Source organism: Hyperolius riggenbachi, chromosome 4, assembly GCF_040937935.1.
Source record: "Hyperolius riggenbachi isolate aHypRig1 chromosome 4, aHypRig1.pri, whole genome shotgun sequence".
NCBI classification, from domain to species: domain Eukaryota; kingdom Metazoa; phylum Chordata; class Amphibia; order Anura; family Hyperoliidae; genus Hyperolius; species Hyperolius riggenbachi.
The window spans coordinates 38764972-38786602 of NC_090649.1; the positions used below are offsets into that span (position 1 = coordinate 38764972).

The 21631-nt window shown below is 48.3% G+C and overlaps 1 protein-coding gene across 1 annotated transcript in view; it reads left to right on the forward strand.

The window, feature by feature from the left end:
• DRC1 (dynein regulatory complex subunit 1) overlaps positions 1 to 21631 on the forward strand; it is a 49693-nt gene that overhangs the window by 18895 nt on the left and 9167 nt on the right. The window contains exons 4-13 of the mRNA XM_068279937.1: positions 777 to 889; positions 3589 to 3772; positions 4019 to 4156; positions 6477 to 6563; positions 6693 to 6815; positions 7986 to 8125; positions 12183 to 12317; positions 17179 to 17417; positions 18445 to 18563; positions 20066 to 20155. Coding sequence (XP_068136038.1) covers positions 777 to 889; positions 3589 to 3772; positions 4019 to 4156; positions 6477 to 6563; positions 6693 to 6815; positions 7986 to 8125; positions 12183 to 12317; positions 17179 to 17417; positions 18445 to 18563; positions 20066 to 20155 — 1368 coding nt within the window. The remainder of the gene's footprint in view (positions 1 to 776; positions 890 to 3588; positions 3773 to 4018; positions 4157 to 6476; positions 6564 to 6692; positions 6816 to 7985; positions 8126 to 12182; positions 12318 to 17178; positions 17418 to 18444; positions 18564 to 20065; positions 20156 to 21631) is intronic.

Consider the following 21631-nt stretch of genomic DNA (forward strand, 5'->3'; position numbering starts at 1 on the left):
AGCATCCCTAGTCAGAGGCGTTCGTTGCATTTATATGAAAGGTCCCTGAACTTGGGTTATAAATTACTTCCCCATACTGTAACTTTAACATGCCGCCCCACCCCCCTCCCCATCAGAATTCCTGTGAAACAAAAAATAAATGCAGGTGCCATGCTTGCCCTGACCCTGTTCCAAAATCCCCCCCCCCCCCCCCCTTAAGTGATGCAGCTGAGCTGCCCCCTGTATCCCGACTACCACAATCATCTATACTGACTGCTGCAGGTGTAAAAATAACCCCTGTGACCCCGCCATTGCTTGGGGGGATTCAGTCTAATGGGGCCCGGGCCTTGAATGCAGATAAGTGGTAGAGGAACGTCATACTTTACCTCATTCCAGCAGCAGGACAGGTCCTCTTCACTTCCTCTTCAGTGCAGCCTGCTCTGTGCAGCTAATCACCTTGTGTCTCCCAATGACTGTTACATAACATGCAGTGACGGAAGCTGCAAGGTGATTGGCTGCACGGCGCAGGCTACACTGAAGAGGAAGTGGAGAGGACCTGTCCCACCATTGGATTGAGGTTAAGTATGAAGCTCCACTGCCACTAAACTGCATCAGAGGACTGGGCCCCTTAGCCCCTGGGCCCCCCCAGCGATGGCGAGGGTCACAGGGGTTATTGTTGCGCCTGTGGTAGTCAGTATAGAGGTATTGCCTTTACATCCACCTGAATAACTCTGTCACCAGTGTAAGGAAAGGATGTCAGTTCACACATGTAACCAATAGCTTTTCTCCCCCACCAGAGGCTTGGCAAGCTGGTAAGTGACGGCACACAACTGGTGACAAACATACAGATAGCAGCTGATGCCAGAGAGACCCAAAGAAGGAGCGAAGAGGAGGAGCTACAGAGACTCAGGTAAGAATGATTTCTCTATGGGCGTCACAATGGCAGAGTTTATATGTTGGTGTTTATATGTTGTCTTGCAAGGTTTTCCTTCAGCAACCCAAAGAATACAGAATGAAGACTTCTAGTAATTCCAGAGGGTCACCGCTTTTAAAGAACAAGTGACGCCCATGCTAACCTAGAAATAAAAACACATATATAAGTAGATAAACACTAGTTCTACTTACATAACAGATATATTGCACTGTCCACATTATGATTCCTGTAAATTTTATAAAGGAACATCAGAGAATCCTATTCTAGACAGTTTCCATCTTGGTTACCTCTGAATGAAGCTAATCCTGACATCATTTCCTCCCTCACTCTTTTTTTCTCCTCTTGCTAATTGTGTATTCGTTACCTGCCCTCCTCCCAGAGTCTTCAAACACTCCAACTGAGGTCTATACTAGGAAGTGTCTTATGTCATTAGAAGGAGGGGGAAATAAAGGGACGAGGAGGAATATATTATAGATGAAAAGATCCCCTAGCATGCAACTGTTTAGCAATGGCAATTAAAGGGCCAGTGCTCCTAAGGTATGTGATAACTCCAAACCATAACAGCACAGCAGAAAATGTTTTTAAGTTTTGAATGCAGGATTAGCATCTTTATCACTTAATACAATCAGACCAGTTGCTGTTGAAATTTGATTTTTATAATGACAATCCCGCTTTAAGGTTAGACAAAGCTCCAATCATAAGGAGGTGCCAGAAGAAGAACCCCAAAGACTGCAGTCACCATTTGGTGTGGTGCATTTATAGTTTTGTTTTGTTTTTTTTTGTTTCACATTAGGCAAATTGTTGAGGGGTCTGGTATAAGACCTATGTACTCATTGTCCAGGACAGCAGAGCTTATTTGATCATATAATAACATAAACACTTGCCCAGTAAGCCAGGGATGTGTCCAAAGAGATTTCCCATCAGCAGTGACCTTAGTATTTTTTAAGGGGGGTGCCTCCCTAGCCACTGCTGACAGGCATAGGGCAGCTGGTAATCAGACCTGGGGGGGGCCTGCAAACTCATCAGGCCTCTCCCTGCTCATTACCAGCCTCTGTGACAGAAAGTGGTGATGTTTGGGAGGGGGATGCCACAGTGTTTTATTTAACCTATTTACTGTAAGGAGAAAAACAGATAACAGCTGATATTAATTTAGCATGTTAAAGAAGTAACATTGATGTGCATTATCAGTTAACCCGTTCTTACTGCACCTTGTGTTAAAGGAAAGTCGCTTCAGGTTAGATACTTACCTAGGGAGAGGGAAGGCTCTGGATCCTATGAAGCCCTCCTGGTTCTCTCTCGGTGTCCTCATTCCCCTCCTGCCTCGTGTTCAAATCTCCCACCTTTGGGACTCCTCCGCAGCTTTTTAAATCACCTGCCCATATGCAAGCGCATACCAACACGTTTACAGTACAGATCCGTTCATCTTCAGAACTAATTAGGGACACAAGTACCTGAAGCCTTCACCAGGCCTGGTCCGCCCATGATGCCAACGAGGCGACTTCCTCAGGCGGCAGAAGTCTGGGGGCAGTACCAGGCAGAAACAGGAAGTGAAGAGAGTGCCTGGCCAACCTATACTGGGGGCAACTGTACCTGGCTAACGTATACTGGTGGCAACTGTACCCAGCTACCAATACTGGGGGCACCTATACCTGGCTGCCTACCTACACTGAGGGTGTTTTTATGGGGCTCACCGCAGCTATAACGTGCGGTATGCAAATTGTTGTGTGCTGTGCGATCATTCCAATTCGGGGGGAGAGGGGGCATCCTCACAAGTGTGCCTCAGGCATCAAAAAGTCTAGAACCAGCCCTGGCCCTCACAAACAGTTCTGAAGAGCTATTGGACCTGCAGTTCAAAGAGCTTCAATGTGGGGACAGAGCTGGAAAAACCACACAGTATGTGGTGAAAATTAAACGTTATGGAGCATTGATCAACTGCTGCTCTTGACCCGCCATCGATTGACCGTCATCTTCTTCTTGGTTAGAGATGGCCCGAACTGTTCGCAGCGAACAGGCCATGGGGATTGGGGAATGACCTCGGGGTCATTTCTGCATTCGTCATATTACGCCTTACTGCGCAGACGCTTTCCTGGCCGCTCCGCGTCCTTGATCACACGCTTGCAGCCGGGAGTGCTCTGCGTGCTCTGCACGCACGCAATCAAGGACGAGCGGCCGCCGGGAAAGCATCTGCACAGTAAGGCGTAATATGACGAATGCGGAAATGACCCTGAGGTCATTCCCCATGGCCTGTTCGCTGCGAACAGTTCGCCACATCACTACTTTTGGTACGATCAATACATTACATTGATTCTTGGCCTAAATCAATTGAATTATCCATCAGGCCGGCAATTTAAAAAATATCAATATATGTACACAGAATGGAGGACCGACTATTTGTAGTGATAGTTAGTGAAGTTTCTACATTAAGAAGCTGATATGGGCACTGCATCTTCAGGATCCTGCTATTGACTGAGATTTCACTTTTGGGTGGAAACTCACGGACGTTTTGACGTCATCTTTTGCCTCAACTATACTAATGAATAGGAACCTGGGGTTGACCTGAGGTCCTCCGAAATAGACGGAGGTGACATTGAGCTGCAGTCAAACTGAAGCCAAATCTTTGTATACAGATGCTTCATGATGTTTCCTCTGGTGTGTTGTTCCTCCTCATCCTCCAGGGTGGAGAAGATCAGCAATGAAGCCAAGAGCAGTTATGAGAAGTTTAATGAGATCACCATGAAGTGGCTGCAGAGCGGGGAGAAGAAGATTCCTCAAGAGATGTGGGCACTGCTGAACTCCCAGCAGCAACAGTGTGGTCAGCTGATCGAGGACAAGAACAAGCTGATTGGAGAACTACAGCAGGTGACAAGTAATGTCTTGTAATATAGCTAAACTGTTCTCCTCATACAATTACCCAACATGCACCTGTAAGGCACGGTGGTGGAGGAATAAACACATGAGTCCAGCCAGAGGCTTTTAGCTTTTTGTATCCTAAAAAGTGAGGACAATAACTGAATACAATATGGGTAACACCTAGTGCGACTTCCTGCTAATGGTATGTACTAAGCTGAATGATGTTCCTGCACTTTTCCCTGTGTATTATTTCAGGAGCTGAAAAGGAAAGATGACCAGTATGTGAAGGATCTGAAGAAACAGGCCGAGGACATTGACCTGCTGATAGAGAGGATGGAGGATCAGGTGAAGAACCTCACCAAGACTTACCGAGAGGAGCTCCTGCACACCGAGGTAAGAGCTCCGCCTCTCCCTTATGTCTGTTCCAAGCGGATCTTCCATTCCATTAACTTTGTATGGATTTAAAGGGCACTTAAAGGACCACTATCACGTAAAATCGTTAAATTTAAAATACATGTAGACACATACAAATTGGAAGTACTGCATGTTTCTTCCACAGTAAAAGAGCTATACATTTATTTTCTCCCATGTTGCTATTACTTACAGTATTTTGTAGAAAACTGACCGAACTGACAGGCTTTTGGCTAGTCCAATTCTTTAAGGGGGATTCTCAGTATTTTATTGTGAGAAAACGCGGAAAAGCCGCCGCAAGTACTCAGAGTAAGGCGGCTGATTCCGCGTTCAACATGGCAGCTTGCGCGCAGGGACCTGCATTCACTGGCCTGACGGAACGCGGAGAAACCGCCGCATGCCCAGAGAACAGGGTGGCGGATTCCGCATCCGACGCGACGGGTTGCACGCATAGGCCTACTTCTGTCGGTACTGCTGAACGCGGAGAAAACGTCGCACGCTCAGACAGCGGTGCGGCGGATTCCGCATCCAAAACATCAGAGGCATTACAACACATGCCTGGTGTGGCTGGGACTGATAGTCCACACAGGTTCAGAAGGACGCATGCACGCGCGGAGAGGCAGAGCATTTATGACAGCCAGAGGGGTGTCAGCTGACCAGGCCGGTCAGTTGACAATTCTTTCAGTTCTCATTGGTCCACCACTTAGGGGAGGCGCTAGAGAGCACTGGTGTATATATACTGGGTGTTGGTCATTCCTCTGGTGTCTGGCGTTGCGATCACTACGTGGTAGCACTCAGACCCTGTCAGTATCTGTGTATATTAGACCAGTTTCCAAGGTGTTGATGATCAAGGAACTCACACCTTAGTCTAGGAATTCTGTTATTATTTGTGTTATTATTTAGACCAGTTTCCTAGGTGTTGATGATCAAGGACCTCACACCTCAGTCTAGGGAATACCTTATGTGCTAGCTCTCTAACCTTAGCTAGATCCGACAGTGTGCCAGAACCGGCTTGAGCTGGGAATCCACACTGAGTCAGATTCTTGATAGCTTAAAGTACTAATTGCATTGTTTATCTGTTATGACCTTCTGCTTTCCTGACTACTCTTCTGATCTCTGATTAGGTACTTCGCTATTTCTGATACTCTGTTGCCAACTCTGCTAGCCTTAGGATTCTGCATCTGTCTCCTGTTTCTGTACTTTATCTGTCCGTGTGTTAACGACCTGGCCTGCCCGACCTCGAGAACTATCTCTCCTGTTGAGAGATAGTTCACAGATCTGTCAGTGACACTCCTCCATTGGTGTTACTCACGTTCTGTCCTTCCCACTCTCGGCCTGACTCCTCCCTGCGGAGAGTTCAGACCAACGGAAGGAACTTGCTGCAGAGCAATACTCCTTATTGCTCTAGCACCTGATATTCAGGTGCGGTCCTCAAAGTATTACTGTTGCACCAAAACACTCTTATCACTCAGGTGTCCAGAGGTTAGAGATATATCTGATTATCGGTGATACTGCAGATCATCAATAATCGGGTATATATCTGCATTCTCGGTGATACTGCAGATCACCGGTAATCAGATCCTCTCTGTGTTACACCGATCGTTACATTTATGTATTCTTTACAAAAGCACTCTCTGTAATAAATCCATACAAAGATGCAGATTCTGGCAGTTGGACTGAGCAACTGCTGTTTACTAAGTGCTTTTGAAAATAAGGAAAACACTGAGAATCTCCCATGAGGAGATGGGCTAGTCCAAAACTTGTCAATTCTGTCAGATATCTACTACTACTGTAAGTGACAGCAACATAGGAGAAAAGTAATTTATAACACTTTTTATGTACTTTTTATTTATAAGTGTTTTAATGTATTTGACAATTTTTCATGATAGTAGTTCTTCTTAATGATGTGCTGGGTGGAGTACCAGGCCTAGAGTCTGCAGGTCCTGCACCGGAGTGATTGCCCTACATTGATGGCACATGTTCACACCTGAGAACACAAACACAGATATTTCATAGCCAGAGTCCTTCAGTGATAGACTGTTAGAATAGGTGATGTTGATCTCCAGCCCTCAAGGGCCGAGGTCCTCACACATTTTTGGCATGGCTCGAGTTAATTGCTGGGAGTGAATCAGGAAAAGTGTGCTTCATCAAGAAGAACTAATTTCTTCATTCATCAGTCCATCCTAAACACTGGCATGGATATGGCCCTGGAGGACTGAGGTTTGATACCTGTTTGTAAGATGGTTAAAGAAACAAAAAATACATTGTTGTCAAGTACTTTTCAGCTGTCTGTGTTTTGTAGAAAGCGTTTGAGCAGGAACGGCGAGAGCTGCTAGGCAACAATCGGAAGCAGTGGGAGCAGGGCATGCAGAGTCGCCGAGACACGGAGGTAAGAGAGATCTCATACCAGGACTGCCATAGAGAATAGCTAGAGACTCCCAGCAATCCTGGAACACAACCACATAGGGTGGAGTCAATGCTGGTGATAACCGCAGCCTGTGTGTGTTGTGTGCCACAGCTGGAGAGTCTGATGAACCGCATGAAGAAGGTGGAGGAGTATGAGCAGCAGCTGAACCAGCTCCGAGTGCAGGACGGAGAGGAATATAACATGATCAAGATCAAGCTGGAGACCGATGTGCAGGTCAGTGTCACAGGTCAGGGTCGCAGGTCAATGTTTCAAGTCACAGGTCAGGGTCACAGGTCACAGGTCAATGTTTCAGGTCACAGGTCAGGGTCGCAAGTAAATGTCACAGGTGAATGTTTCAGGTCACAGGTCAATGTTTCAGGTCACAGGTCAATGTTTCAGGTCACAGGTCAGGGTCGCAAGTAAATGTCACAGGTGAATGTTTCAGGTCACAGGTCAATGTTTCAGGTCACAGGTCAATGTTTCAGGTCACAGGTCAGGGTCGCAAGTAAATGTCACAGGTCAATGTTTCAGGTCACAGGTCAATGTTGCGGATCACAGGTCAGTGTCATAGGTCACAGGTGAATGTTGCAGGTCACAGGCCAATGTTGCGGATCACAGGTCAGGTTCATAGATCACAGGTCAGGGTTGCAGGTGAATATTGCAGGTCACAGGTCACACTCAGCAGTGCTATCCAATATGGGGATCATCTGCCCTCTGGTGGAAGCTATATATATATTTATAATCACAGAGGAGTTCATTTCCCGCATACTTATACAAGGCTGCATGCTGACTTTACATCTAAACTCTAAGGTGACTCAATACATTGTTAAAGGAACTATCGCTTTAAGGTTAGGAATTAGTGTGTGTGTGTGGTGGTGGTGGGGGAGGGGGGGAGTTATGATTAGAAATCGGTGTGGAGAGAAGTCAGTTAGAGTTAGGAATTAGTGTGTTTGGGAAGGGGCATGGGTTAAGGTTAGGCATGTGGGAGGATTGGTTAGAGTTATACATCGGCGTGGGGAGGAGGTCAGTTAGGGTCAGGCATCAGTGTTTGGAAGGGAAGCGGTTACGCTTAGGCACTGGTGATTGTTTGAGGTAGTCGGTTAGGGTTAGGCATTGTGTGTGGGGGGGGGAGGTGGGTTTCAGTTAGGGTTAGGCACCTTGAGGGTTCAGTTAGGAGGTTGATAGAGGGAGGGCTCGTGTGAGAATAGGTTTGGGTTTAGCGTTAGTAAAATATTGGTAACATTTACCAATATTTTACTGTACGAATTACCACTGCCCAATAGTAGAATATCGGTCATTTTAACAATAATCTACAAGCCGCTATTTCCGTCACACAAATTTGCCCAACCCCCTTCTTGTCTATGCGCTCAGAAGTAACCCTCTTCCTGTCTCCGGTGGGTACAGATCCTCCAGCAGCAGCTCCAGCAGATAAAAGCCACCTTCCAGCTGAACCAGGAGAAGCTGGAGTACAACTACCAGGTGCTGAAGAAGAGAGACGAGGAGAACACCATCACCAAATCCCAGCAGAAGAGGAAGATCACACGGTAACTCCACCCATCAGCCCCGCCCCAGGGAGGGGCAAGACTGGCCTGACCTTATATGGCTACATATAATGATTAAGAGCCTGATTCTACTCCCTCTAAACTCCCCATGCCTGGCGGGGTGCTTGATAAAAGGAGGGCGGGTTTATGGTGTCACCCAGTTATCCTGACTTTGATCGGTAGGCACACTCACATCCGGCTACATTGTACATTTGCAGTCGGCGGTGATGACGGCCGTACAGATGTAGAGCGCATTTAAGAAAAAAAATCCCTAAAAAGAAAAATAATGTTAGCTGCTGCCTCTTCATTGTTCTGCCCTTGTTACCCACAGTCAAGTTCCTCATGGTAAATAAAGCGGCATAGTGGACAGCACTCTTGCCTTAGTTTCAGCTAGGGCACTATGTGCATGGAGTTTGTATGTTCTCTCCGTGTCTGCGTGGGTTTCCTTCGGGCACCCTGGTTTCCTCCCACATCTCAAAAGCATACAGATAAGTTAATATGGCTTCCCCCTAGACCAATGATGGCGAACCTTTCAGAGACAGTGCCCAAACTGCAACCCAACATCGACTTATTTATTACTGCCAGTGGGGGGGGGGGGGAAGGGGGGGTTGCGCCGCCCCAAAAAATGGGCGTGACCTTGACATTGTATGTGCGGAGCTAACGTAATGATGTAACAGCGAGGCATAAGAAAGCAGTGTTTCCGCCATGATGTGGTGAAACGAGGATTCGCATCATGGGTGTTCAGAAACTGTGTGATGCTAATAGTATACCGTAACCCCAAGCAGCAAATATAGCCAACTATGACCATTAAATAATAAATGCAGCAACAGTTTCCCCAGACACCAGAAAATAAACGCAAAATGGGCAAAATTTCAACACAAAATAAATGCAATGTGGGCAACATTTCACCAGAAAATAAACGCAGCGGGCAGCATTTCACCAGAAAATAAACGCAGTGGGCCACATTTCACCAGAAAATAAAAGCAGTGGGCCACATTTCACCAGAAAATAAAGCAGTGGGCCGCATTTCACCAGAAAATAAACGCAGTGGGCCACATTTCACCAGAAAATAAACGCAGTGGGCCACATTTCACCAGAAAATAAAAGCAGTCGGCCACATTTCACCAGAAAATAACGCAGTGGGCCACATTTCACCAGAAAATAAACGCAGTGGGCCACATTTCACCAGAAAATAACGCAGTGGGCAACATTTCACCAGAAAATAACGCAGTGGGCAACATTTCACCAGAAAATAAACTCAGTGGGCCACATATCACCAGAAAATAAAAGCAGTGGGCCACATTTCACCAGAAAATAAAAGCAGTGGGCCACATTTCACCAGAAAATAAACGCAGTGGGCCACATTTCACCAGAAAATAACGCAGTGGGCCACATTTCACCAGAAAATAACGCAGTGGGCAACATTTCACCAGAAAATAACGCAGTGGGCCACATTTCACCAGAAAATAACGCAGTGGGCCACATTTCACCAGAAAATAACGCAGTGGGCCACATTTCACCAGAAAATAACGCAGTGGGCAACATTTCACCAGAAAATAAACGCAGTGGGCCACATTTCACCAGAAAATAAACGCAGTGGGGCACATTTCACCAGAAAATAAACGCAGCGGGCAGCATTTCACCAGAAAATAAACGCAGTGGGCCACATTTCACCAGAAAATAACGCAGTGGGCCACATTTCACCAGAAAATAACGCAGTGGGCAACATTTCACCAGAAAATAAACTCAGTGAGCCACATTTCACCAAAAAATAAAAGCAGTGGGCCACATTTCACCAGAAAATAACGCAGTGGGCAACATTTCACCAGAAAATAAACGCAGTGGGCAACATTTCACCAGAAAATAACGCAGTGGGCCACATTTCACCAGAAAATAACGCAGTGGGCCACATTTCACCAGAAAATAACGCAGTGGGCAACATTTCACCAGAAAATAACGCAGTGGGCAACATTTCACCAGAAAATAACGCAGTGGGCCACATTTCACCAGAAAATAAACGCAGTGGGCCACATTTCACCAGAAAATAAACGCAGCGGGCAGCATTTCACCAGAAAATAAACGCAGTGGGCCACATTTCACCAGAAAATAAAAGCAGTGGGCCACATTTCACCAGAAAATAAAGCAGTGGGCCGCATTTCACCAGAAAATAAACGCAGCGGGCCACATTTCACCAGAAAATAAAAGCAGTGGGCCACATTTCACCAGAAAATAACGCAGTGGGCCACATTTCACCAGAAAATAAACACAGTGGGCCACATTTCACCAGAAAATAACGCAGTGGGCAACATTTCACCAGAAAATAACGCAGTGGGCAACATTTCACCAGAAAATAAACTCAGTGGGCCACATTTCACCAGAAAATAAAAGCAGTGGGCCACATTTCACCAGAAAATAAACGCAGTGGGCCACATTTCACCAGAAAATAACGCAGTGGGCAACATTTCACCAGAAAATAAACTCAGTGGGCCACATTTCACCAGAAAATAAAAGCAGTGGGCCACATTTCACCAGAAAATAACGCAGTGGGCAACATTTCACCAGAAAATAAACGCAGTGGGCAACATTTCACCAGAAAATAACGCAGTGGGCCACATTTCACCAGAAAATAAACGCAGTGGGCCACATTTCACCAGAAAATAACGTAGTGGGCAACATTTTACCAGAAAATAACGCAGTGGGCCACATTTCACCAGAAAATAAACGCAGTGGGCCACATTTCACCAGAAAATAAACGCAGTGGGCCACATTTCACCAGAAAATAAAAGCAGTGGGCCACATTTCACCAGAAAATAAACGCAGTGGGCCACATTTCACCAGAAAATAACGCAATGTGGTCCACATTTCACCAGAAAATAAACACAGTCAGCCACATTTCAGCAGAAAATAACGCAATGTGGGCAACATTTCACCAGAAAATAAACGCAGTGGGCCACATTTCACCTTCAAAAAAAGGAATTTACTCACCTGACAGAAATCTGCTCTCCCGGCCGGCCTCTGGCGCGCAGCTCCCCGGACGATCTTCCTGCAGTCTCCCACGCTGACAGGCAGAGAGCAGGGCTACGGGAAGATTGCGCTCAAAGCCCTGTACTGGAGACACAAATAGTCTCCAGTACAAGGCTACGGACGCCATCTTCCTGTAGTCCTGCTCTGCCTGCCGGAAGACAATGGAGGCCGGAGCGGGGCTGCGGGCTATGAACTGGCTCGCCGTTTAGTAGACGCCGCGGCCAGTTCATGCAGGACATAGCGCAGCAGCGATGGCGTGCCAGCAGATTCGGCTACGCGTGCCATAGGTTCGCCATCGCTGCCCTAGACTATGATAGACATATGACTATTGTAAGGATTAGATAGTGAGCGCCTCTGAGGACAGTCAGCGACATGACTATGTACTTTGTGACAGTGCTGCAGAAGATGTCAATGCTATATAAATGCATAATAATAATATGGTAGGGCATTAGACTATGACTATGGCAGGATTAGATTGTGAGCTCCTCTGAGGACAGTCAGTGACATGACTATGTACTCTGTAAAGTGCTGCAGAAGATGTCAGTGCTATATAAATACATAATATTAATATGGCAGGACAATACACTATGACTATGGTAGGATTAGAGTGTGAGCTCTTCTGAGGACCGTCAGTGACATGACTATGCACTCTGTAATGTGCTGCAGGAGATGTCAGTGCTATATAAATACATAATAATAATATGTCAGGACAATACACTATGACTGTGGTAGGGATTAGATTGTGAGCTGAGCTCCTCTGAGGATAGGCAGTGACATGACTATGTACCCTGTAATGGGCTGCAGGAGATGTCAGTGCTGTATAAATACATAATAATAATATGGTAGGACATTAGACTATGACTATGGTAGGATTAGATTGTGAGCTCCTCTGAGGACAGTCAGTGACATGACTATGTACTCTGTAAAGTGCTGCAGAAGATGTCAGTGCTGTATAAATACATAATAATAATAATATGGTAGTACGTTAGGCTATGTCCTAATGAGTGATGTAACACCCCCCGTTCTCTCCCTGCAGGCTACATGATGTCCTCAACAATCTGAGGATAAAACTGGATAAACAGATCAAGCAGTACAAGGAAGAGAACCAGTCACTGGCCGACGACTTCAAGAGGATCGTAGAGCAGTACAAGGAGCTGCAAAAGAAAATGAGGTCAGATGGTTCATCCTAAGGTTCTTTTATACTGAGAGACTAGTAGTACGTGACATCAGTGCCACCATTTAAGCTGTCCCTTCATCACTTGTCACCAGAATTCTCTGTAGATCCATTATAGACTACCTCTGGCCAAAAACAAGTTGAATGGCAATACATATACTGTATGTGGTCTATGCACTGTGTACAGTTAGATGAACATACATCTACATCTTGTACATCATGGTGTCTAGAAAAGATATACATTTATATCTGTAGTAGCACCTCCGTCTTTCTCCTTATGCTGATGCCTTGCAAGTAACCCTAAAGGTGGCCATACACTGGTCGATTTGCCATCAGATTCGACCAACAGATAGATCCCTCTCTGATCGAACCTGATCAGAGAGGGATCGTATGGCTGCCTTTACTGCAAACAGATTGTGAATCGATTTCAGCATGAAACCGATCACAATCTGTGGTGGTGCTGCCGCTGCCTTCCCCTCGCTCCTCCTCCCCCCCCCCCCCCCGCATACATTACCTGCTCCGGCCGGAGCGTGTCTCTGCTGTCACCAATGTCTTCTTCTTCACTGGGTTCCGCATTCCGGTCCAGCTGGCTTCACTTCTTTCTGTCCGGGGAAGTTTAAACAGTAGAGGGCACTCTACTGTTTAAACTTTCTGCCGGGACAGGAAGTGAAGCCAGCCGGAACGCGGAACCCAGCGAAGAAGAAGACATCGGTGACAGCGGGGACACGCGCCGGCCGGAGCAGGTAATGTATTGCCGCTGCATTGCGTCGGTTGTCGGGAATTCGAAAACCGCTATCGACGCACTCCCGACCCGCTGGCAATTGAGAAAAATATTCAGCACAAACGGCTCGACGGGAACGATTGATTTCGGATGGAAATCGATTGTTCTGTTCGATAACAGTGATCGAATCTGCGGTATATCGGCAGGAAAATCGTTAGGTGTATGGGCCGGCCCCTTAAGCATTGTGTCCTCCCCTCCAGCATTTTGCCCTCCCCTCCAGCCTTGCGCCCTCCCCATCATGCAAATATGCCTGTGAAATCCCGCCCATGCTCTGTACAGATTATGGGCTGGACTGATGACATTATAAGAGCCAGGCTTGTTTTGGTACAGCACTTGGAGAAGAAGTGAGAAGCAGAGCAGAGTGATTATAAAGATAAATCTGAGACAGCATGCTATAATTCTTATCCCAGTCTGCCTGTCTGGATCAGATTACATCTCTTTTCACAGTGGATGTGGGCTAGAAGGAGCAGGACATGGGGGGTGGAGCCATGACATCAATCCCCCAGCATCTTTTGCACAAATGACTATGAAAGAAAAAAAATTGCCAGGGCCTGATTTCAGGCAGGGGGCGGGGACATCAAGTCCATATGTGTAATACAGAAAAACATACTTTATTATGTGTGACTAGCCAACCCGCGTCGTAGCATACGCCGCATCTATCTATCTAATAGAGTACGTGCCTCAACCTTGAAGCAAGAAGAAGTAGGCTTTCCATGAGAAAATGTATGCGTGCTCAAACACCAAGTTTACCCTAGCAAGTCTGGCTTTGCAAATCCGGCCTAATTGGCTATTCATGAGGCAATGCTCATGCAAATATGCATTTGCTTTCGCATGCCAAACTATGCAGGGTCCAAAAACCAATACCGCACAGCGATCGCCCTGCGGGTATTAGTTCATGCTACATTAGCACTATCCAGGAGCGCCACGGGGAGGATTCCGAATGCCCCCATACAACCGGGGGACTGCGGGGTCCCAGGCTCTCTTACTGCCTGGGAACCACAGCGGCACCCCGGAGGGGGAGACTGGGTGGCGCAGCTGCACCCCCCCCCAAGTGTGGTCAGCGCCGGGGAGAGCCATCCGCACCCACCTCCCAATATTAAAAACAGGCACTTACCTTAACGTCCATTGCGTTCTGCAACATGCACATTAACTTGGGGGCACCACATGAGAAAGGAGTGAAGCATGGGTCACCCCGAGCTTTAGAGCTCAGGGCTGGCTCACATACAACACTCCGGGGTGGGGGGAGGACAGGCGCAGACAACTCACTCCAGGGCTCACACCACCAGAGCAAGCCATCCACCACCTGCCTCCAAAGGATACAACTGCAAAAAATGCTTTCCATGAGAAAAATTTTGCGTGCTCAAACACCAAGTTTAACCCTAGCAAGTCTGGCTTTCCAAATCTGGCCTAAATGGCTATTCATGAGGCAAGGCTCATGCAAAAATGCATTTGCTTTCGCATGCCAAACTATGCAGGGTCAAAAAACCAATACTGCAAAGTGCTCTCTCGCTGCCTGGGAACCACAGCGGCACCCCGGAGTGGGAGGCTGGGTGGCGCAGCCGCGCCCCCCCCCCCAAGCGTGGCCAGCGCTGGGGAGAGCCGTCCGCACCCACCTCCTAATATTAAATACAGCAACTTACCTTAACGTCCATTGGGTTCTGCTATATGCGCATTAATTTTCTCATGGAAAGCATTTTGTGCAGTTTGTATCCTTTGGAGGCAGGTGGTGGATGGCTTGCTCCGGTGGTGTGAGCCCTGGAGTGAGTGCGCCTGTCCTCCCACCCCCCCTCTGGAGTGCTGTATGTGAGCCAGCCCTGAGCTCTAAAGCTCGGGGTGACCCATGCTTCTCTCCTTTCTCATGTGGTGCCCCCAAATTAATGCGCATGTAGCAGAACACAATGGACGTTAAGGTAAGTGCCTGTTTTTAATATTGGGAGGTGGGTGCAGACGGCTCTCCCCGGCGCTGGCCACACTTGGGGGGGGTCGTCCACGCCACCCAGCCTCCCCCTCCGGGGTGCCGCTGTGGTTTCCAGGCAGTGAGAGAGCCTGGGACCCTGCGGTCCCCCCAGTTGTATAAAAAGGGGGCATTGGGAATCCTCCCCGTGGCGCTCCTGGAGGCCTGGAGCACACCAAAAACTGCTAGCAGATCCGCAAAATGCTAGCAGATTTTGAAACGCTTTTTCTTATTTTTCTGTAGCATTTCACCTAGCATTTTGCGGTTTTGTAAAGCGTTTTTGGTGTAGTAGATTTCATATATTGTTACAGTAAGGCTGTTACTGAACAGCTTCTGTAACAAAAACACCTGCAAAACCGCTCTGAACTGCTGTTTTTCAGAGCGGTTTGCGTTTTTCCTATACTTTACATTGGAGGCAGAAACGCCTCCGCAATCCAAAAAATGCCTCACCTCGGGAGTATGCGTTTCAGCAAAACGCCTACCGCTCTGGTGTGCACCAGCCCATTGAAATACATTACCCAAGCGTATCCGCAGCCGCAAGTGGATCGCAAAACGCTGCCGAACCGCTCTGGTGTGCACTAAGCCGGATAGTGCTAATGTAGCATGTAGCAGGGTGACTGCTTTGTGGTATTGGTTTGTGCATGCATTTGCATGAGCATTGCCTCATGAATAGCCAATTAGGCCAGATTTGCAATGTCAGACTTGCTAGGGTAAGGCCTCTTTTCCATGGACTGTGAATAGGCAGTGAAATGGCTCGCAAACTCTCACAACTGCTCACTGCTGCCTGGTAACTGCTCACTGCTGCCTGGTAACTGCTTGCTGCTGCCTGGTAACTGCTTGTTGCTGCCTGGTAACTGCTTGTTGCTGCCTGGTATCTGCTCACTGCTGCCTGGTAACTGCTTGCTGCTGCCTGGTAACTGCTTGTTGCTGCCTGGTATCTGCTCACTGCTGCCTGATAACTGCTTGCTGCTGCCTGGTAACTGCTTGTTGCTGCCTGGTATCTGCTCACTGCTGCCTGGTAACTGCTTGCTGAGCACACAGCTCAACAGTCCGTGGAAAAGAGGCCTTAAACTTGGTGTTTGAGCATGCATAAATTTTCTCATGCAAAGTACTTCTTCTTCTTGTTTGAAGGTTGAGGCACTTAGTCTATTATATATATAGATTTAAAGAGACATTGGCCTCAATTCACTAACCTTAACTCCTGTCTTTAATAACTCTTCTGAGCTGTTTTACAGTTATCACCACGGTGATATAATTGTGATAACTGTAAAACAGCTCAGAAGAGTTATTAAAGACAGGAGTTAAGCTTAGTGAATTGAGGCCTATGTAACTTCAAAAACTTCCCTGGGGGGTACTTACCTCAGGAGGGGCTTCCCCCGACCTCCTCCGTCCCATGGTGGCAGCGCTGGGCCCTTGAAACCACAGCCAACAAGGAAAGTCGGCTGTGGAGCAGGCGCAGTAGTGCCTGCAATATTTACCTTCCCCGGCTCCAGCGCAGGCGAATTGCGCCTGCACAATAGAGCGGATTCTATCTGGATTGGCTATTTTCGCCTGACCCCGAGCAGAGAGCCGCTACTGCGCCTGTGCTGGAGCCGGAGAAGGTAACTATTTACATGACCGCCGTTCAGGAACCGCTAGTGCTGCCACCGTGGGATGGAAGAGGGCGGGGGAAGCCTCGATAGGATCCAGAGGCCTCCCCCTCCCGAGGTAAGTACCCCCTAGGGGACTTTTTAAAGTTACATGTCCTCATTAATGTAGGCAAATTATTGGGTTTAAAGCAAACTGTAATTTATAATTTAGGCACTCTTTAAGAGTTTATATCCCACCGTAATACTGGGGTGGTGTAAAGGTAGCTTTAACTGGGATCCTTTTCTAGAAGGCAGAACACTGGTTGAACTCGATGGACGGATGTCTTTTTTCAACCAAAATAACTATGTAACTATGTAAGATTAATTTTTTTTTTCAGTTCTGAGTGACAGAGATAGCCAGACATTTATAAGTACAGTTGAAGTCTTACATTACTAAGAGAATATTTCTTGGGTCATAACAGCCTTCTCTGGGTTTCCTAGCAGGAGTTATACTCGATGGTGAAGCTCATTAGGTGTCGCTCATTCTCTCGGCAGACATTTTGCGTCCATAGACGCTAAGAAGTTCCACGACATCTGGGTGATGAACGAGGAGGAGATGAAGCAACTTGTGCAGCGAGCGCTGGAAGCCGATCAGGTCATCCATGAGCAGCAGCTCGGCCTCCCTTGGGTAGCTCCAGATCTCTGGTTCATGGACAACGTTGGACCTCTGGTGGCCAAGCCCAAGCAGCAGAAGACAGCCAGCATGTTGGCGAAGGAGGTCATGGCCGCCGCAGGTGAGAGATGTGCGGTAGATTGTACCAATAAGGAGAGTGAGACACTAAACTCCAGACAGACAACTAAATATAGGGAAGGATTACTGTATATTTGATATTTCTTATCTACCATGAGATTTATAATTCTGTTCAGATGACCCACAAGAGAGAAATAAGCTTCTCTGTGCCTTCCCCTTTCTTCTCTGTTGGATCAAAAAACTCATTCCCAGCATTCCCATTGGACAGACAGAGAAGCAGCTCATTGATGAGCTCATCATCCTGCACAATAAGGAAACATCCTTTATTAACCCCTCTTTATTGTGCAGGGGGGGGGGGGGGTCACTGGGAAACTTAAAAAAAAAATGAACCAGATACTTACCTAAGGAGAGGGAAGGCTCTGTGTCCTATAGAGCCTTCCCGCTCCTCTCATGGTCCCCGCATTTAAGCTTCAGCTCCCCGTTTGTATGCCCCGCCGTGGGAGACTTTGTAAGTCTCCAGGAGTCCGAGTGCTCCCAAAGATAGGCAGCTCCGTGCTGTGCATGCGTGAGCGTGCAAGGCAGCGCACTAGCGAAGGCGCAGTATGGAGCCGCCCGTCTTTCGGAACACTCAAGCTCCCGAAGACTTCTGAAGCCTCCTTCTACTGTGGTAGTAAGCAGTATTTGACCAATTGGTTGAATACTGCTACTGGAGCGCTGGAACGAGCGATCCATGAGAGGAGCAGGAAGACTCTGTAGTTCTCAGAGCCTTCCCTCTCCTTAGGTAAGTATTTGGTTCATTTTTTCTTTACATGTTCCCAATGACTTTAAGGCAGAGATGTTGAACCCCAGTCCTCGAGGGCCGAGGTCCTCACACATTTTTGGCACAACTCAAATGAATTGCTGGGACTGAATCAGGAGAGGTGTGGTCCATCAGGTAGATCACATTTCCATTTCTCAGTCCTTCCTAAACACTGGCATGGATCTGGCCCTCATGGACTGGAGTTAAGAAGAGATTACATAGGTTTACTTGCTCAGTAACGCCTCTGCACTCTTGTCTTGTTGTGTGTTAGCCTCGGATGAACAGAGAGATCAGGTGACCTCTGGAGAAGACGAGAGCGGGCCTCCTCCATCCCAGAAGTTCTCCCCGCGCACCCTGAAACAGATCCTGGAACTTCTGTGCGATGAGTCTGTAAGAAATAGAGACAAGCGACCAGGAATTGGGGGGGTTGTCGTGAAGGAGACGGGGGAATGAGGGCAGGGAAAGGGTTGAAATAACATATGGCCAGTTTGAGGTCATGTTTAAGGTCTCTCTTAGAACTTTCATAACATCTATTCTCATGCAGCTGGTCAGTTCAATATGAACTGCCATCTATTGCATGTTTCGCAGTACCCAACCACTTCATTATAGGCAAAAACAATTTATTGCAGCTGTCACAGCGCAAGTTTAAAATCTAGACTAGTAGTGTAATATTTACTGCCCAGTTCATAGATATTCTATGGTTCACTTGCCGTATATCAATCTAAGAAGGCAGCACCACAGTAGACTGAGCAGTCATGTGACCACTAAGCCAATGCCAATTCCACCAAGGAAGAGGGTCAGGTTATGTGACAAGACAGAACATGTATATTGCCCTTTCCTCTGGCACTCTCAAAGCACCAAAGCTCCAGCCACGTAAGGCAAGCTCTGCAAGCCTTGCCCAAAGACTCCTTACTGTTTTACATACTGGCTTGAGCCAGGATTCAAACCCTGGTCAATGGCTCTAATCCTACATCAGAGGCAACAACCTCACCAGTACGGCAGTGTCGGGCTGGGAGCTGGTAAAGCTGAGGAAATCCACTTGCTGGCCAAGCAGCAGTAATCAGGTGTTGCTGCTCACAGTGAAGACTTGCTGCAGGTTTCTATTGGGAGTGATAACACAGGGTTACTGCTGCTTGGCCAGCAGGTGGGTTTCCTCAGTTTTTCCTTCCTCCCAGTCCGACACTGCAATACGCTATCCAGTTGACCTAGTAGTAAATCAGCAACCTGGTCATTCTATGGGTGTTTGCGGAAGGTGAAGGATGAGTAATAATCACATGATTGCCCAGCCAGAGCTGCCATCACAGTTTTGTCTACAGAGGGGTTTTGAAGCATTTGTCAGGTTCTCATTGCTGTCTTTGTTCCCTGTGGGGGATCTTTCCCCCCAATTTCCTATTTTTGCTTGGTGTAATTAGCCTTCTTAAAACAGAAGGAAACTTGCAATAATTCTGCACCACTATTGAATATAAAAACTATCTCTTTATGCCTCTGTAAGCCAGACAAGCATCCAGATCCACTGGTGTAGAGCAAGCTTGTAGCTTCAAATTTTACACAGCCATATCAACCCCACATTTAGACAGCCTGTTTCGGACTTTTGGTCCTCATCAGTACATGGCAGGGAAACTTTTATAAAGCCTATAGGCTTGCTACACCAGAAGTTCTGGATGCTAGCCTGGCTTACAGGGGCATAAAGAGATAATTTGCATATTCAGTAGTGGTGCATTATGGGTAACAAATGTTCACTTAAAGCTGAATTATTGCAAGTTTTCTTCTGTTTTAAGAAGGTAAATCACACCAAGCATTGCTTTTTAGAAGGAGGTCTTTTCTCTTTTAGCCCCCTATACATTCTGCTTGGTTACTCTGTTTCCTGTTTTTGATAACCGTTGTGTTTCCAGGGATTTCTGGTAGAGAGTAAACTGCTACAGCTGCTTTCCCCACTGGAGAAGGACGACCGCTCCCTCATGAAGCTGGACTCTGTATTTGGGGTACGTAGGAGTGGGAAACGGGTAAGACAGAGAGTGTGTCAGGTGTGCAGGTGATGGGGCAGGGCCAGGGTAAAGCAGAGAGTGTCAGGTGTGCAGGTGATGGGGCGGGGCAGGGGTAAGGCAGAGAGTGTGTCAGGTGTGCAGGTGATGGGGCAGGGCAGGGGTAAGGCAGAGAGTGTGTCAGGTGTGCAGGTGATGGGGCAGGGGTAAGGCAGAGTGTGTCAGGTGTGCAGGTGATGGGGCGAGGTAAGGCAGAGAGTGTGTCAGGTGTGCAGGTGATGGGGCAGGGGTAAGGCAGAGAGTGTGCCAGGTGTGCAGGTGATGGGGCAGGGCAGGGGTAAGGCAGAGAGTGTCAGGTGTGCAGGTGATGGGGCAGGGCAGGGGTAAGGCAGAGAGTGTCAGGTGTGCAGGTGATGGGGCAGGGGTAAGGCAGAGAGTGTGTCAGGTGTGCAGGTGATGGGGCGGGGCAGGGGTAAGGCAGAGAGTGTGTCAGGTGTGCAGGTGATGGGGCGGGGCAGGGGTAAGGCAGAGAGTGTGTCAGGTGTGCAGGTGATGGGGCAAGGGAGGGGTAAGGCAGAGAGTGTGTCAGGTGTGCAGGTGATGGGGCAGGGGTAAGGCAGAGAGTGTGTCAGGTGTGCAGGTGATGGGGCGGGGCAGGGGTAAGGCAGAGTGTGTCAGGTGTGCAGGTGATGGGGTGGGGCAGGGGTAAGGCAGAGTGTGTCAGGTGTGCAGGTGATGGGGCAAGGCAGGAGTAAGGCAGAGTGTGTCAGGTGTGCATGGGGTGGGGCAGGGGTAAGGCAGAGTGTGTCAGGTGTGCAGGTGATGGGGCAGGGGTAAGGCAGAGTGCGTCAGGTGTGCAGGTGATGGGGCGGGGCAGGGGTAAGGCAGAGAGTGTGTCAGGTGTGCAGGTGATGGGGGGGCAGGGGTAAGGCAGAGAGTGTGTCAGGTGTGCAGGTGATTGAGCGGGGCAGGGGTAAGGCAGGGTGTGTCGGGTGTGCAGGTGATGGGGCGAGGCAGGGGTAAGGCAGAGAGTGCGTCAGGTGTGCAGGTGATGGGGCGGGGCAGGGGTAAGGCAGAGAGTGTGTCAGGTGTGCAGGTGATGGGGCGGGGCAGGGGTAAGGCAGAGTGTGTCGGTGTGCAGGTGATGGGGCGGGGCAGGGGTAAGGCAGAGAGTGTGTCAGGTGTGCAGGTGATGGGGCGGGGCAGGGGTAAGGCAGAGAGTGGGTCAGGTGATGGGGCGGGGCTGGGGTAAGGCAGAGAGTGTCAGTTGTGCAGGTGATGGGGCGGGGCAGGGGTAAGGCAGAGAGTGTCAGGTGTGCAGGTGATGGGGTGGTGCAGGGGTAAGGCAGAGAGTGTGTTAGGTGATGGGGCAGTGCAGGGGTAAGGCAGAGAGTGTGTCAGGTGTGTAGGTGATGGGGCGGTGGGGCGGGGCAGGGGTAAGGCAGAGAGTGTCAGGTGTGCAGGTGATGGGGCAGG